Below are 19,051 nucleotides of genomic sequence, written 5' to 3'. Positions count from 1 at the left end.
AATGAAAGTTCTGCGTTTGTATTACATACTTCTTCAACTCTTTTTTCTTGTCTAAGTTGATTGTTAAACTTCCGTTAAAGATTTGAAGTATAAAATTTCTGGGCTTATTATTATAGCAACAGTAATGTCTCTTGAAGCATTAGCTGAAATCTCAGCTTTGTCGTCTTTAACTACTGTGTGATGTTCAGGTGTTTCTATTAAATAAGATAATCTTCTTTTTCTTCATGTCTACATGTTTTCTAGAGCAGGAATTTATTTTAAATAATTATAGTGCTTCTAATCAGATTATAACTTTCAAAAATCCAGTTTCAAAATACATTCCTAAAATCATCTGTAGTAATAGAAATTCATTTTACTATATCAGCTGCCTGAATAATAAAGTATAGTAATTCTGCTCCTGAAAATCATTTGCTTATGAAGGTGTCTGCTAATATAATAAGAATGCCTTTTAGAAAAGATCTGATGTATAAATGCATTTATAATGTTCAAATTCTCAGTTTTCATAATACAGTGCATTAAAACTTGTCCATAAATTAGTCATATGAATTTTTTGGAAATAATGTCTCATAACAAATCAATATTTCACTAAAACACCTTTAATATAACTGGCATTTCAGATAATGGTGGAGTCATTTATCTAACATGGAAGTGTTAAGATGCATTCAATTCAGTTGGAGATTCCTGACTAGAATAAAGACAAATTGCTTTCTTCTTTTCTTCTCCTTCACTGTCCTCTTTCTTTAACCAGACCTTTACCTCACTTGAGAAATGGAAGAACCTTCTTCAGACCTATTGGAAATCCTGTATTTGCCAGAGATCTGTTAACATTTCCAGATAACATAGAACACTGTCAAACAGGTAAATGATAAGAAAGAAATAATTAATAACTTATTTCTTTTAAAGAATGAAATACAGAAACATGACAAATGCTAATCCCTTCAGTAATCTTCACTGATGCGTTTGCAAATACCAGAGTACATTCCTCCTGAGTTCTGTTGTAAAAATAGGAGGACATTAGCATTAATTATTTTTAAATAAAAGTGAAAATTTCAACCATGACCACTTTCTTCTGCTTGTTTTCTTAGTTTCATTTTGTCTACTTAGATGTATAGCAGGTTTTTTCTTTTTTAAATTCCTGCAACATTATCTTATTCTCAAACTCTTTAGAGCAGGAACTATCACAAGATTAATTTTATTATCTCATATTGCAGAAGTTACTCCTTTTGTTAGGCTTTGTTTCTAGTTTGGTTCTTCTCAGAAATGTGAAATGCATAGATTTAAGTACATGCAGACTGAACTGTACATGACTGTGTATGTTATGCTTAAACAGCTTAATAGTTGTGAGAAATCTTTCCATTTTTACATAGATTTTAGTTTAGCAAACTATTGTCCTCTTGCTCTTTCTAACAATGTAGCAATCCCTACCCTACCTACACTTTTTTTAATGAAGTAGATCTGCTCCTTTATATGGAGAGTTGGCATCTGTAGTTACTTCAGTAAGTTTTGCATTTTATTTCATGACTTCCCACTATTGAAGTATTCCTCTCTACTGTTAATAAAGACCAATTTTTAATCCTGTGCATTTTCAGAAAGTTAGATATTGACAGACTTTTAACTATAAATTCTTCTTCATTCCCATTGGGGAATTGAAAAACCACATTGCATGACATATCCCGTGCATGACTACGTTGTTAGATTTTGTATGGAACAGACTTTTATTAGCAGAAGAGTCTTAAGCTCACTTGGATCATTGCATGTGAATGTTTTTTTCTTTGATAAAGCATTGAATATGAAGAAAAATATTAAGAAACTGAGAGCAAAATTCAACATTTCAGGAAGATTTTTAAAAAGATAATGTTTATATAATTCCATGAAACTTATTATGTGTATCTTGATCAATGTAAAGTATCAAGAGAGTATTTTATTGAAAAATACACTCAATTATGCCAAAAGGCACTTAAATGTACTATTTTTTCCCTTATGAATTCACTGATGAAAGCAGAAGATTGCATATCTATCTCAACCTCAAGAGAATTTTTTTGAAACAAAAATTACTTACATGCTGTTTCCCTTGCACTTATCTTAGAAGATGTTATAATGATGCCTCAGAATTGACTTTTCAAAACTCAAGTTATTTTGTTCCAGAGAAATTTCATAGTTCAAAAATTTATATTTTTCAGTGTTTGGTATGCTCTTGGGTGATACTATCATTATAGATAACTTGGATGCTGCCAACCACTACAGAAAAGAGGTTTGTATCAATTTTTTTTTAAGTTTATGATACAGATATATTGCAGAGCTACATATTTAATGCATGAAAAACTTAGAGTAATTTCCTAGTTTAGTGCTGTGTTAGCTGTAAGTGTACTTACTGTCTGTGGGTCTCAAAGCACTTAACAGTGAATGAAATCTCTGTAACTGGCACTGACAAAATTACCTCCATTCTACCAATTCCATTATGTGAATGTTTCTATGGCACATGGGACCATGTCTCCAAAGATAAGCATCTTCAGTTCTGATGTGTTAGTGTTAAGCACAGGTTCTTTTGTACTTTCCTAGTCACTCTGTCTCATGAAACACAGGAGTCTAAGGCATATGGTGAAATTTCAGGTCCACTTGAATAAAAACTTGATGTGAAACTTCCTAGATGTCTTTGAGACCCATTTTATTTAAGTTTAATGGTACATGTTTTAGCAGGCAAGAGTCTCTGAGGAAGTGCTGATACTGAGCACTTTTACTTTCAGCTTATGACTTTGCTAGAATCAAAATAATGATTGAGCATAAAAATGTAGAACTGTACTTATTGCCACTGCTTCCTAATACATGTTGATAATCAGCTTTTCCCAGTTATAGATCTGTATTCTGCCTTGAGAGTTCTGGTAAAATGTGAGAACACAAACCCAAAAAAACTGGTCATCATAATTATTGACAATATTGCTTAATTTTAATCTATGCATTCTATTGCTTGAAAGCAAAGTCATGACGTAATTTCATAAAACATGTTTTTCATTAGGGAACAAAGTTGCATTGCAGTTGAAAAATACAAAGGTTCACAACAGTATTGATGAATACTTAGATTTTCTGTGGAGTTACTAATTTATTCTCGATTTTTATACCTGTGCAGGTTGTAAAAATTACACACTGCCCTACCTTGCTGACTAGGGAAGGAGACAGGATTCGCAGCAATGGAAAATTTGGAGGCCTGCAGAATAAAGCTCCTCCAATGGACAAACTCAGAGGAATGGTATTTGGAGCACCAATGCCAAAACTTTACTCTACTATCTCTGCACAGATAGGTGGGTTAATGAAATCACAAACATACAAAACTTACAAAATTCTATTGCTTGTCCTGCATTTTTTATTCTCTGATGTAATACAGAGAGGAAATCTTCAATTTAGCATACAGTTGTTTTAAGAAGTAGGAGCTGTACGGTGTTCTGTTTATAAATTTGCCTTTTCTTAAAAGCTTATAGCTATTATATTTCCTGAAATAAAAAATAATAATAATGAGACAATCCCCTTTATTCTTAGTCTTATTAAAGGAGTATAAGCAGTAATAATCATTCAAATAGCCAGCATGAGAAGCTTGAGCTGATTGAATTCTGGCATCACTGAGAAACAAGTTTTAGGTCTTTCTACTCTGGAAATACCATAATCAATTTAGAATTTCTTCTGTGCAAGTGAGCTCTATGAAGCAGTGGTAGAAAAATTCATATTCTCGAGAGAAAATATCTCATAAGTTACACTATTTCCTATGGGATCACTTCAATTTCTTTATGTGCTTGGATTCTTCATTTCAGAATAAAGGTTAGAAATTAAGTTAGAAGATGCAGTTTCTGACATGTAACAACTGACCTGACTGATGAGTAAAACGTTGAAAAGTCTTACTTACAAACAAGATTGTTCTTAAATACTTAACTTTAAAAAGAAAGGACATGAAGTTTATCCATGACAGTGCAATGGAGAGGTGTGGGGAGAGAACACACATACCTATTAAAGTAGCCATATATATGAAAAACTACTTAGCACTGACCAGTTGAAAACGGGGGAAAAATAAGGACTAAAAAGATCTTTTCTCAGCATTTTAGTAAAAATATATTATGCCTAGGGAAAACACAGTAAGCACTTCAATCACAGACTAAAATACACTGGGTTTAGCACACTTTGTCTGTCAGCATGTTTTCAATTGTTGAGCTCAATTATTACCCAATACAAATGAAATTGAAATTTTTTATAGTTTAGTACTGGCGCAATCGTGGTAGAAGGAAAGGGCATGTTTTAATTTCACTTAGATAGATACTAGACATTTAAAGGAAAATCATAGTAAAATTCCATTTAAAGGACAGCATCTCATTACACAGGGCTTGTTTTGAACTTAATTTTACACTTAGCATTAGTTCTGACATGCTCTTTTTGAATGTTTGTAGGATAAAAGTTGCCAGTGTAATAACAGATTAGGCAAGGTACTTGTAAAATAAGCTGTACTAAGAGTCTGCAGACTTTTGTCAGTCTCTGTATGAGAGCTTTCACCCCATGGCAAACTTAAGGTCATTTAGTGTTCAGTTAAGCTTTGTGCAAGATACCTCATACTCACCTGAAAGTAAAATGAATGAGTCCAGGCTAATATGCTTGAACCCTTCCTTTATTACTTGACATATTTATTCAATGCCTGGACGTGGAAAAATTTTTTGTCTCATATGTTTAAAGAGGAAAAAGGATTGTCAACAAAATACACTTTTGTTTATCTGAGTCTACTTGATTAGATTTCCATAGTGGGACAGAGTGAAACTCAGTAAATGTTCACTTGGTCCACAAGGTGGAATACAATTCAAGTCAATAATACAAGCTTCTGCTTTGTAGCACTGAAAACACAACATGCTACAAGCACTTAATGTCATCAGAGGTAGAGAATTTCACTTGGAGCACACAGACAACAAGAAGTGTACAGTGATACCAGTTTCCCACATCATTTTCAGAGCTTGCAGGTACTTCACTGTCATCTAAGATGTGGACTCAAAAAGAAAAGAGGAGTCAAAATATTGGATATGGTTTTCTTTTTACAGTCATTTTAAGAACAGCCACTATAAGTTTGGATGGTTTTTTAAGTAGTGTTTTGAAAGGTATGTTTTCTTGTGGATTTATACATTGCCTAGTTTCTATTGGTAGCATTCTAAATCAAAATGGTCATTTACTTATTGTTCTGTGGCTTATTGTTTTATTTCTCAATTAGATCTTCTTCAGCAATACCGTGCAGCAGTGATTAAATTTGATAATGTGAATAAGGACCTGGATTTACATTTGCAGTCACTGAACACTCCAGAAATGCAAAAGAGAAAACAGGAACTTGCTGAACAAGAGAAAAGCCTCAAGCTAGTAAAACAAAAATTGGGTAGGTTATTGTTCTATAATTTTGATGTGCTATAGGAAGAGAACAGTTAACTGCAACCAGATGTATTTTGCTCTTACAAAGTAAGAAGTTCAAACTATGAATGAAAATTGTTAACATTAATTAGTAGCTTAGAGATGTCACATTTTAAGGAAAGAATAGAAAAACTGTATGTGGTAGTATGATGCTGTGGATATTGCCTAAAGCAGTACTGCCCTGTATTGTGTTCAGATAATAAGAATGTGGTCAGTCTGTATCTTGTGAACATGAAACTGTGATCTCACTAATAAGAGATTATATAACTATTACTGTGGCTGGCCCCGTGCTACAGAACATTGGCATGCTTTTTGAAATGACTGTGGAGTAAAGAGCTGAATTGCTTTTGCTAAGGAAACACAATCAAAACATTGTGCTATAAAAAGAAACACCCTGAAGTCTGCAAGGATTGTCTGAGTTACAAATTTTTTTTGTGCCAATATCAAATAATATTTTAAAAACCAACATTTACTCTGCAACAGTTATAAATAAATCATTTTAACTGTCATCTTTGAACTTTGTTTTAGATATAAGGTAACCATAAAATTCATGACATTTCTAAAGTCTTATTTCAAAGGTTTAACTCTATTGTTACAGCACCCATTTATAACCAGCAGGTTTAATTTTTCTGTTATTGGTTCTTACTTGCAACTTTTTCATAGGTATGACTCCTGCTTTATCAGATAAAGGTGCTGAATCGTTACTTCAGCCTATAATACTAGATATATCTGACACCCCCATTCCTTCCAAAAGAATGAGAAGAGACACAGTGAAAAAATTGTACAGGTAAGTATTTTCTGAGTCTAGTCATTATTTTCCCATAATCTGAATTCAAAACCAAAACTAGTTTATTCTGCATATTTTTAAATTCATATTTGTATCTAATAAGCAACAATTAATAGAGTTTGCATAAAGCTGATTTTCGAGATAATTTTTAATTTCTTCTAAAAGTTTCTGCCTCATTTAAAAGTTAAATCTCACATAGAAATTTGCTTATTAATTCTAATTCTGCTTCTCTTTATGAACTGATGATTATCTTTGTGCATCACATTCCCCATATTTTTTGGTATATTCCACACTGTTACACCCAAAACTATTTGAGATGGCTCGGTCTGTAAACTCTTTTAAGGTCTGCTGTCAAATACTGGATAGATGAACACAGGAATAATTATTCTTATGTAATAGAATCATTCTTACACCATTTTTTCCAAGTAACTCTCTGTGGTGAACTGGTGGTAAAGTGTTTTACCCATGCATCTGTTCTCATTCCCTCTGTGCTGATGAGTGTTTGAACACACACAAACACACACGCACGAATTTGGGAAATCCGTATATCTGTATCTTTAAAGTAACATGAAACTGCCATTTCTCATGTCTCTCCTCATGACTACATCATTGTCTTTGCTGAGCTATGGTCATTTTTCTGAAATTATTTAAATCTTACCCAGTACTGTTCTGTGAATCTCAGAACAAGTGTTCACTATATTGCTATGTCTCCTTATTTTTTATACTTGTTACTGTTTTAATTTTTATCTACATATAGAACTAAAGTGGTTATGTAGTTAAAGTGATATTAGCCTGTTGCTATTCTTCATTTTAAAGAAATAAATACAGTAATAAAAAGCTGTGTACAAATATGGGGGTTATACTGTTTATACCTTGTGGGAGCTCTATGTTATATAAATATTATATATAGATATATATTTATCTATAAAAAAGAAAAGCTTTGTTTATAAGCCACTGTGCTATGTTTTGTTTAGCTCAGAAGAATGGATTTCCTCTTCTGCAAAGCAGCAGCAACAGCAAGAGCTGCAAGTGGCCCCTTCAGAACTTAATGGAACTCCACGGAAAAGAAAGGCATAGACTGATGAGACTTGCTGGGAAAAGCTGTGTATGGAAAATGTGAATACATTCAGTTAAAGAAAATACTTAGGCGGTATTACCATTACTCTGAAGATTTTTATACTGATAGAAGATACAAATGTATTTCAGTTAGTAGGAACAAAAGTGTAAGTATTTAACATTGATAGCCCAAGTTTTGTATAGTTAATTTTCATTTCTAAAAGCTTTCAAAGTTTTTATGTTCGTGTGTGAAAAAAAAAGGTTTTAAATATATTCTTTTTTATTTATGAAAATAAAAGATCTTTGCAATAAAACTGCTTCAGTACAAAGCACTGACAGTATAATCGCTTGTGTTGAATAGATTGTGTCATGAAATGAGATTTTAATTTAAAAAGCATCCCAAGCTGTCTTGAGGAAGATAGTCAAAGGTCGCTTTAATGATCTGCATTGCAAAGATTTTAGTGATGAACAGGGCAGAAAAGGATCAAGCATGATAAAAGACAGAATTGCAGTCAGAGTCAGAGCAAGCAGCTGGAAACAGACTTGATTGAAAGAAAAAGATAGGGAGGGAGTAGGAAACTAACCTTGAAAAGTACAGTAGTTATTAGTTGAGGCCCTGTGAATAACATAGGAGACAGTGTTCAGGGGTGTGGACATGTGGGTTCACATCTGTCTTAAAGAATTTCTGCCTCGGAGTGAATGTTGACACCAAATCTACTGACCTGTACTCTCAGCAACATGCATTTTATATACATACTCTGTTTCTGAAAAAGGACTTTTACTTAAAAGGACATGGTGGTCTCCTGCTAGAAGTTTTAGAATGCTGATCATTGGTGCACATCTCTGTGACAGTTCTAATAAAATGGAATTTCTCCAAATTAAGGAGAAATAAAGCAGTGTAATTTTTGGTTTAAGGTTTTCCAGAGCTTTATGCTTTAAAGACAGGTTAAACATCAAATTATCCTACTCTTAAAGCAAATAAATATATTCAAGTATAACATGTAACACCAGCAAGAAACTGACCTAGCCCTACCTCAGCCCTTTTTTCTGTTTTTTCTCTCTAAATTTAGACATCAAGACTTGAATCAGGTAGCCATCATGAAGGGTTTGCCATGTCATAATTTGTCCTACCACAAGTTACCTGACTGTACTTCTTTTAAATGCATTTATTTTAATTCTGACATCTGCCTAGCCTCAGTCTCTGGCCTCTGGATAACCTTGAATTTTATTGGATTAAATATGTATTCCTGCAGAAATTTAATCCAGAATTGGATTAAATACATATTCCTGCAGAAATATGTATTCCCATTGGAATTCATCTCTTGCCTTTGGTAGTCAGTGTAGGCACTACTAGCATCATGTGATGGATCTCCCTGGTGGAAGAGGCAAACAGAAAATTAAGGATGGTTTCCAGCATTGTGCAATAGCTATCAGAGATTTCAGGAAATTTCAGCAGGGAACTTTCAGGATTTTCCAGCAGAGTGATGGCAAGTTACTACAGTGCAAGTCACTGCTTTGCAAAGCTGTTGAGGGCAGCTGATTTGGTCATGACAACAAATTTGAGCTCTGAAGGTAAGTGTCAATTTTTTTCCTCTACCCACTCTTTATTCTGCAACAGAGCAGAGCAGGGACCTCAGCCATGCGGGGCGGTGTGTGTTGTCCTCACTAATTTGATGTGGGGCTGGTGGAAATCCATGCAGGAAACTGGGAGAAAGTGGTTGTGGTTTTGGTCTGGGCCTGCTTTTTGACTAGCACCCCAGGATGCAGAGACTGCTTGTCAGGTGAGTGGGGATGGACACCCCATGTAACCCAGGGAGGTAGGTTGGATGACAAGTCCTTTCTGCCAAACCACACTTGTGGTGTTACAGCCCCACCATCAGTATCATGGCCCTGACTCTACATCTCTACAATCCCAGTATCACCAGTACTTCTCTAGCCATGGGACTTGCTCTCCCTCCTCCAGGGCCAGAGTCCCCTTGTTAGCCAGAGCTGCAGTTCAGGGAAAGAGCAGTGAGAGGGAAGGAGGAAGGGATGATGCCCAGGGAGCAAAAGGGGGGCAGGGAACCACTGCAGGGTGTTGCTATGTTACTGCTACAGCAGTAGCCTGGATGAAAAACACGCATTCCAAATGTCCATTGAGACATTGTGAGACTGTAGCAGTGTAATTACTGGAAGTTTTCTGCTGAAGCAATCCAGAGTAGGTGCATATTTGATTAAGTTAGCATTATATTGCTATCCTGAACTCCATTTCAGCTAAGCCTTTAAAGAGATTTGCAGTCACCATTGGTGAATGGTTCATTCTTCAGTTGGTCACAATGGGAAAAGAAAGGTAAGTTGCTTGCTTTTTAACAGCAAAGATATCAGCTGTTGTAAAGACTTTTATTATAGTACATTGCTGCAGTTGTGGTGGTGTTATTTTGTGGATATTTAATAAAGCATTATTAAGGAGCTATCATTAAAACATTATCTGCTTCCATGCACCAACATTTTCTCCCAATAAATTCTCCTCTCAAATTGTTCTGTTTAGGGGTTTGTTTTTTTTAAATACTTAGGAAACAAAATCTATTAAAGTTGCATTTCATGATCACAGAGAAAAGATAGGCAACCATCACAGACCATACCTGCAGTAAATTCCTTTTCACCTGCCAGAATGCAATACACCATAAGAGATGCCCAAATCACTTTCAATGTTTTCTTTTTTAAAAGTCAGTTTGCTTATTATCTAGGAAGTAGAACGTGTCTTACTGATGGTAGCAGTACCAGTATCAGTAAAAAGCAGCTGTTTGCCTCCCTTTCTGCTTGTGACTCGACAGGGTGTATTCAGGGATTTTGACATTCCTGCCACACCAGATCATCTTCCCACAGGAACAGGCATCATTTCAGGTTCATAAAAAGTATGGACTTGTGGATGTGCATACACATGCCAAGTTATATGTGTACATGTGTACATATAGTTCCTCTAGTCTATATTTCCATAGACAAGCTCTTCCACACCCACCGTGACTGTGGAAAAATTCCAAGAGAGCTACTGTGTTGCCTGGATGTGCTTTAGCTGCTCCTGTCCCCTATCTCTGCCTCTGTGGCATGTCTTCTCTGCTGTGAAATGGTTCTAAGAGCAGAGAAGCCCTAGCTTTAGCAATGAAAACTGACTTAGGTACACATGTAAGCTAATTGAATGCAATTTTATTTTAATCCAGCCTATATATAAAACTAAGGAAAATTTTCAGTTATTAGAGGCAAAAAAATACAGTACTTTCAATTTGTAAATACATAAATTCCACACATTTTATAATATATGTTAATGGATTCTTACAACTCTCACTAGCTTTTATAGGACTCAGTATTTATGAGGGCTCTAAAGAAATCCCCACTCACTACTTTGGGGTTATTATTTTACAGTAGCCTTGCTCTTTATGACTACATTATTTAGGCCCTATTTGTATGCATATCATCAAGCACAGGTGAACTTTGCAAGAGAAATAGGACTGCTAAGACCTTCCTTCAAAAAATTGAAAATATTATGTACAACAGCAAAACTATGTGTTTCACTGTCTTACCTAGGAACAAATTATGAAAGATTTTTTTCATCTAATAACACAGCCCAAGAATCTTTGCCTAAATCATATAGTATTCACCCTTTTTAGAAAATGAATGTTACTTTCTAGTTACTGGAAAGACATTTAGTGGGCTGTTGTTTCTTATTATTCACTCCCTCTTTATCCCTCATCCTGCAACTTTGGTAAATCAATTAAACCATATCATGCAGCAAATATTGCAGTGAAGGCTGATTTCAAGAACAGAAAAATTATTTTCCTTTAGTGTACTTAAAAGTTTCAAAGAATGATGAACCAACTAACTGCAGCAACCTCTGATTCATCATTTTTCACACACGCAAAATAAATTGGTAGATTAAAAAGTTACTGAATAAAAAACTGAGCTATTGAATTAAAAGTTGCTGCTACTTTATTTAATGGAAAATGGGAATGATCCCAAAAACTTAAAAGTTAACTTTCCCCAGTAAACAGCTAGTGAAAACAAATGTTTCATATTAAATACAGCTCCTGCTTTTAGCCTGTTCTTATAAACAAAATATAGTAGAGAAATGAAATGGCAATGTAATAAAATTAGCTAAAGGCTGCCTTACAAGAAAAGGGAAAGGTGGACTGTCATGTTCCTGCCCTGTCTTACTTCCAGGAGCCTGTCTTTGTAATTAAGGGTCTCTCAGCATGTGCATGCTCCTGTGTGGTGGTATATTAACCTAAACTGATTCAGAAGATGCAGATCAAAGGTCAAGCTCTGCTCTACAAACTGGAAGAGCTGGTTTAGCAAGAGGAAGATTCATGACAGCCTGAGGAATGCAGTGAAAAGAATTCTGAAACAATGGAGGAGGCCATTCTACAAGTTGCTCAAGAGTTTCTTTTCTTCAGAAAAGAAACAGAGTCCTGGGGCAATTCTAGGACAGAGACCGTCCTGGGAAAAATGAGAAAGGATGGTTGGAAGTCTTCTTCATACTAGGGACTTCTGGCAGATGCAGTCATGAGTAAATTTGGTAATGCATGCCAGAGCTAACCCAGCAGTGACGGGAAGTCAAAGCAGAACTGCTGAACTGGAAGCACACTGAGGGCTGGGTCACAAGTGAGAGGCCTCACCATGCTGAAATTGAGCCTGCTGCTGTTGCAGGTAATTTTGGCTGCTGCTGTTGCAGGTAATTTTAGAGAGAGCTGCCTTCAGTGTAACAACTTCATCTTGCATCATTCATACCTGAACTGACCTGAGACATACGACACAGCTGGTGGAGTCAAACTGCTGCAGGAGCATGATGAAAATGGGGACTGCTAAGATCAGTTAGTGAGTTGTGGCGTGGTGCTGTTGCAGTGTGGTGTTACACAGACATGTGCAAGCTTGCAATTAATCACATCCTTCACTGGCATTTAACCACCATTTTGAAGTTTGTAAGTACATTCCAAGTGGAGAGCCCTTGGATGCCAAAGGCAGTTTGTTGTCATGCAGAGTTTGAAAGGAAAAAGTCCCTCTGAAAGTGGGTGGTCAGACCAAGACTGATTTATCCAGTTGGTCTCTGGATGGCGATTATATCTTCCTCCAGAACTGAGCCCTTCTAGGAGTCCACATCAGAGCATCGGAACTGTACAAGATCTGACCATTCTTGTCCTCCTTTTCTGGAAACAAACACTGGGAGGCCAGCCACAGTGCTGGCAGAGTGCTGTACTTGTCTCATGCTGCTCAAAGTCAAAAGGGTCTTCTTCTTAACTGTTCCTGGAATAAGCTTGTGATGCTGTAGAGTCTCTCTACCCTACTAATCTTTAGCACCCTCCTGTGCCAAGATAAACAAGATTCAAAGATAAGCAAGAGTCCCCAGAAAAGTCTGAATGGAGGAGTGTGGGCTAGGGAAGGAAGCAATAAGAGCACAAGGAATCAGACATATTTGGCTTTGAAATTTGGGTCTGAAGTTTCACATCTACCAAAAGGAGGCTTGAGAGTTTGTTAGGCCCCTGTTGTTGGGTGCTTCCAAGACTGAAGCAGTTTGGGATTAGACATGAAGCAGCTATGGAGGCTACTGGCACATGACTTGAGAGTCCCTAGGAGACTCAACTGCGTGATAAGAATTCCCTGCAATTGGATGCTGATGGCAGAGGGAAGATGAGCAGAAAGATGGAAACTGCTGAAGCTGCCAAAAATAGAATACCAGGTAAGCGTGCAAGGAGTAGCAGGAGAGTTGACCAGTCTAGCAGGACAGATGGACACATCTATCAACCTTTGAGGGAGAGATTTATGGCAGATTAAGGATGGTCTCACCAGTGCAACTCCTAAAGCCTGTTTCTGTTTCCACACTGATAGGTAGGCATGGATTCAGGATTCTAGTGGACACACATTACAAAACATCTTTGCAGTGGACTTGAAACTTATGCCAAATACCCTGTTCCAGAAGATATAATGGGTCACTTTTCCTCACCATTGTGATCAGGTAATTTCCCTGAGTTGGTGAAAGGTCACAAAAACAGAATTAACTTTAAAAAAATGGTTTGGTGACAAAATATTTTTCTTGTGGGAAAGAAAGCACTCTGAATTTTTTAGGTTCTGTATCATCCTTTGAGGTATTTTGTGGCTCCCAGAGCCATCTAATTTCCAGTTACTCAACCACCCACCAAATCACAGCGTGGGAACATGTCTTCTAGGCTATGCAGGCCCGAGTCATTTTTGATGTTAATATTTCTTAAGTATTAGTATTTTCTAGAAAAATAAGCAGGCTTGAATATACACAGATCTACTTCATAAGCTTCACATATAAATTGCCAAGTACACTGGAGAATAGTTGCTCCATATATATTGATACACTGGTTGTTAAATGCCATAAATACATTTTAAATGTTTGTGTTGAATTTTTTCCCTGAACTGCTCTACTTTCTCTGATCTTAGAATTGTAATATATACCACTTCTGGTGTTAAGAAAGATTGGAAACATTATTTTAACCAAATGTGTTGAAGTGCAAATAACAAGTGAACTTTTGAACTCTTGCATTCTCTGAGGATCTGGAGAGGTCTCTGCCAGGCTTGGAGAAAGAGCTGAACATGGATGTTTTGTTAGAATTTTGGCAAATAAAATTATCTGGAATTAGCATGGTTTATTCAGATTCCAGCTTATCACTTCAAACTAGATTTCTCTTAAATAAGAGTTACTCAGTTTCTCTTATGAAAGTTTCCTGTATGTAAGAGGGTAATAGTGACCTGTGTCAAATGCATGATAGCATTATCAAAATAGAGGAATTTGGGGTCAAAGAGTTTGCTGGTTAGCTCTGTTGCCAAGACTGACTGTTCCAGATCCTTATAAAGACATGCTGACACATTGGTGTGATGTGTCAAGGACCTGATGATGTGGAACTTTTTCCATGACACCACTTCAAATGTGAGCCTTTCCTTTGTTGAAAAACTCTCCTGCATGTGCAGAGATTGCATGCAAAAAATAATAATAACAAATATGCCATCGGGGTGGGGGCAGGGGGAAGGGGATGGGGCAAGAACTGGAAGGAAACTTGGTGTCCTTTTCCTGAGTCATAAAAGCACAAAGCATTCAGTGTTCTGCATAAAAATGCAATTTTTTGCAATACATTTATAATACAGTTAGAACTTTGGGAATCAGAACATTTAATAATTGTTACCTGGTTCTCTTGTTTTCAGTTTTCAGATGTTTCAAAATTACAGCTATCACTTTTAAGTCTGCTTTGTCTTTGGAATGCATTTGCCACATTTTTTATGGACACTAACTGTATATCTGCCTCCACTCTTTCCAGTTTTTCTGATTCCTGGGAAAGAGGGAAATTTGTGAGAACATTCCTCAGGTTTTAGGCAATGCCCGTTATTGCTCTTGGAACACTTTGACAAAGCAACTACACAGAGAGATACAGAAGTAGTAAAATCCTGTTCAAATTTTCACTTAGGTGAAAAATAAATAATGCCATCTCAGAATCCATAACATATAAAACTTTCATCTGCATTATTTCCCCTGTCAGCTTACCTTTTCAAAACCAACTGTCTTCTATATATAACATATATATAGGTTGAGAAATGTTGAGAAATTAAGGTTGAGAAATGTTTGTGAATAGAAAATGTAAGCTTCTTCTCAAAAGAAAAAGGAAAGTCAGACTCTAGTATGAAAAAAAGAGCTATTAGATTATCTTCGCCAAAGGATCTAAAACTCTTTGAACATGAAATTCTGGATGTCACTTCATAAGATGTTTTTTTTCCTTCCTAAAATTCAGGTTGTGTTAGCTGGTATAAATTTCTCTAGGATGTAAAATAAAGATGATTAAATAGGATTCATTGCTGTAGGCAGAGAAGCAGTAGACTTCTTTGTGAGCTGCTGGCTATTTTGTACTGCTGGACTTGAAGCCATTGGATTTCCACCCTTGGAACACAACATTGTGGCTCTTCGAGTATTCATTTATGTACATGATGGTGATGGCGAGTAAATTTGATCTGTTCATCATTGACTGTTAAAGTGGCAAAATCTGACTGCTTTGGATGGTATAACTCTCATTTAATAACCTGCACTCAAAGTTAAGTTTTGATAACCAAATGCTTTCTCCCTTTAATATAACAGAATACATATATCAGAAAAACATCCAGGTTTAATATATCAGAAAAAGATCCAAGGTTCCAACAATGACTAGAGAGCAGCTGCATATGGGTCTTTTCTTTTTTAGCAGTCTGATCCTCTATTACACTGGATCAAAGTCTTACTCATAGGCAGAAACCATCATTCATTTAAATGTGTACAATTTTGACTGCTTCAAACATCTGTGTTTGCAGCAGCAGCAGGAAACCACAGAGGCCCTGCACCTTCAAAAGGCCCAAGCCAACCTTGCCCTTAACAGTGGTGAGGTTTTGCTGTCAGCGTAAAATGTTTTGTAACCACTTTTTGCCAATTGAAAAACAGGACCAGACCCTAGAGACAGTCTGTAGAAAAGGATTGTCTTGTTCTCACCCCTGGATGTGTGTCCAACCTATGTTGCAATGTTTGGCTGTGGGCTTCTGCTTTTTTTTTTGTTCCACCTTTTTTTTTTTTTTGTTAACTGCCTGAAAACAAGAGTATATCCATGCAAAGGATCTAGGCTTGAATTTTAAGTTAGGTCCTCACATTAAAATTGCTAAAGCCTAGGAAAAAATTATCTACATTTACATGTCTCAGAGGAGTTTTGCAAGTCACAAGAAATGAGTCAGGCATGAAGTGCTGTCTGTAGGTTGAGGGGGCGACTGAAATGCAAATACCCAGTTACCACAGACAGAACTGAGGGGAAAGAAAGACTCTCACACCAGTAACTTAATCCAGATATATAACCCTTACCAGAGAAAGCTTACACACAAGGAAAACAAAATAAAGTAATTGTAAAGTAAGATTGATAAAAGAGTGAAGAACTTTGATTCCATAACTGGATAAAGAATCTAAAAATAAATAAATTAAAGTCATTGTTGCCTTTCAATGTGCCACATAGCAAATAGTGCCTTAAGGTAATCTGTGTTGCGAACTCCAGACAGCAACTCCAGAGGACTGCTGAAAGTCAGAAGCAGTTGGACAAAGACAGTGAATTACTGAAAAGCACTAATAATAAAAAAAAAAAAAAAAAATCAGAAGACTGGCTTAAAAGTCAGATTTGAAAATGATACCATTATATGTACTTTCCTTTTTGTTTTTGAGTCTGTAGGATGGGTTTGAGTCAAATTTTCAAATTGCTCTCTGCAAAGGAATGCCAGAACTAACTTTCTCTTGCAATACAATCTGAAGTGCTCAAATCATGCTGGAATTCCGGGAACTGGAACTTAAATGAAAAAGCAAAATGTAGATGCTGCAATACTAAAAAAAAATGTAAGGACAAATGAAGCACAGTAGGTAGAGAAATTATTTTTTCTGCCTCAGTTTTAAAAGAGAACCCTGATGTAACAAAATACATCCCGTAATCTAACAATGATAAGTCATTCCTTCTCCATCGAGATTTCACTGTTGTAACTTGTAAAGTCCATTGAACTTAGCAGACCTCTCTAGGAATAAAGGTCTTGGGAGCATTCCCATTTTTTCAAGGGAAAAAGGACAACTCATGCATGAGGCAGTGAAGTTTTGGCTGTCTAAGGATACACTCATTGAAGTGGCTCTTTGTGAGTTATCTAAATCTCTCCAGTTATACACAGCTGATATTTCTAGACATTTGGCTTAATGTTTCTGCTCTGAATATGGATGTCTTCTCCATGAAGGAGAATTGTCCCCATAATTTGTGATAATCTTCAGCAGTACACAATTTGCAGTGAAATTACAGTTTAATAATTTGCAGTGGCTTCCCTGACCTCCAGTTAGGAAATGTCCTACTGTGCTTCAGGCAATTTATTTTCCCCTAGTGCAGTTTAAAAATATGTCTACAGGCACAGCTTCTCTGACATTATTTCTCTATCAATGACAAACTTCAGGGAACAGCAGGAATGAACTGGTGAGATTTACTAATTGAATGTTTGCCTTCAAGTGGCCTATTGTTCGTAATGCTGGAAAACTGCTCAAACTGAATGTGTAGACTGAGAAGAAGCAAGGCAGCTTCTTAAAGATTGTCCTATTTCTCCAAAATCAAAACTAAAAGGAGCAAAATAGTAGCCAATGTATTTCTAAACAGTAATGACACATTTAAGGTTTTAATTTCTTTCAGAAAGAGAAATACAAAGCGAAAGAAAAGACTAAAAACCCCTCTTCTTTTTCTGCTTTCTTCCTACTCCCTCCCCCTCCATCCTAACCTCAGCTGCCCTATGACAATTAGTGTGGGTTCTGTTATTACTGGAATACAGGGATTTTCATCTGGCACAGTTAAACCACTTCCCAAATTAAAATAGGCTATCTCAGCATATGCACAATAATCTGTATCTACAGACCTTTTGCTGGCTTTAACACTGTTGGTGTAATCGGAGTGGCAAAATTCCCTAGAGAGACCAGGCCTCAGCACAAAGCTTGAGACTGTAACACTGAAGACAACAGAGTTCTGATTTTGTTCATATTTTCTACCATCACTGACAGGTACCTATAAAATAACAGGATTCCTTCCTTAATCATTTCTCATCCTAGAGCAGTAATGACTCCACCATGTTTTTCTGTAAATGGGTAAAGGGAAGAAAGAGAAAAGCCCATCATCAACAGGAGCAGAGAGTACCAACAGTTCCCGACAGAGTTCATCCTAAAGTTTAGATTTCATTTAAACTGTTATAAAAAAATAATTTAAATAACATTCTACAAGCCTGAAATCCTGTGCTTGTTAAAGTAAAAGCAAATGCTGTAAATAATGCCAGATGCCCTGAACTGAGTCCATGACTGAGTTCATTCTTGAAAATATGCTCCTATACATAAATTCTTCATATCCTATGTTCACTGAAGTAAATTCTAAAATCATGAATTTATTTTACCACTACTGCATACAGACTTGTCCAGTGCAAGTACTACTGTCATTTGATCCACCAGTTCTCAGTCCCCCACACAGGGAACACACCAGCAACGTTCATCTTTAACTTCTCCCACAGCCATCATCCCTGTAGCCACTGCTCTTCCAAGACTATATAAAACCACACCCTCTTTTGGCAACAGATATTTCCTTTTAATAATAAAAGGCAAATTAAAGAGGATACAAGTCCATGGTTGATCAAGAACACTCGTCTGTACAGCCTGCAGCAGGAAGGATGCTGAAGTGTAAGATGTGTCTGAAAGAATCAGAGGAAATGGTGTCACCATCCTCACCAGGAGGTTTTGATCTCAGGTGGGAAAAGGAAATTCAAGACTAGTCTAATCTCATAGACAACTTTAGGATACTTCTGAAACCTCTGAGATGTTCTAAGTTCTAAATATTTACCAATTTACATAAACACTCAGTTAACTGAAGGATATTATGATACAGAATGGAAATGTCATGGTGAGTGAATTTAAATACATGTTTAAATACTCCTCATTGTCTACCAGTTGTAATTAATTACATGGCTACTGCTCATTAGGAGGCATGTATTTAAACCTACCCAGTTTCTCCCAGTACTGGAAAGAAAAAATCAACAAGGCCATTATCTGTGGAAAACCTTTCTGTACTTCCCTGTACTCCAAGGACTTTACTACCCAAGTAATGGAATTACTTTAAACCTGCATGTCTGAAAACAGAATATTTGGTGTTTTTAAATAAACTATTGATTCTTGCCTGAGGTTTTCAAGATGAGGTGGCAGAATGAGGCAGAAAATGCACAGAGATGGTATCCAGTCATGTT

At 36.3% G+C, this 19,051-nt stretch overlaps 1 protein-coding gene across 1 annotated transcript in view; it reads left to right on the top strand.

Moving 5' to 3' along the window:
• The window catches only part of SMCHD1 (structural maintenance of chromosomes flexible hinge domain containing 1), a 67,844-nt gene extending 60,242 nt beyond the window's left edge, over nt 1-7,602 (top strand). Inside the window, exons 43-48 of the mRNA XM_071417888.1 lie at nt 749-858; nt 2,181-2,251; nt 3,125-3,296; nt 5,231-5,389; nt 6,085-6,208; nt 7,183-7,602. Coding sequence (XP_071273989.1) covers nt 749-858; nt 2,181-2,251; nt 3,125-3,296; nt 5,231-5,389; nt 6,085-6,208; nt 7,183-7,285 — 739 coding nt within the window. The 3' untranslated portion in view covers nt 7,286-7,602. The remainder of the gene's footprint in view (nt 1-748; nt 859-2,180; nt 2,252-3,124; nt 3,297-5,230; nt 5,390-6,084; nt 6,209-7,182) is intronic.
• The last annotated feature ends 11,449 nt before the right edge of the window (nt 7,603-19,051 follow it).

The sequence above is a fragment of the Agelaius tricolor genome, unplaced genomic scaffold (genome assembly GCF_023055355.1).
Source record: "Agelaius tricolor isolate 1412-34295 unplaced genomic scaffold, bAgeTri1.0.p SCAF_2, whole genome shotgun sequence".
Lineage (NCBI taxonomy): Eukaryota > Metazoa > Chordata > Aves > Passeriformes > Icteridae > Agelaius > Agelaius tricolor.
Note: the sequence above shows the minus strand (reverse complement) of the source record. Positions and strands in the feature narration are given on the sequence as shown.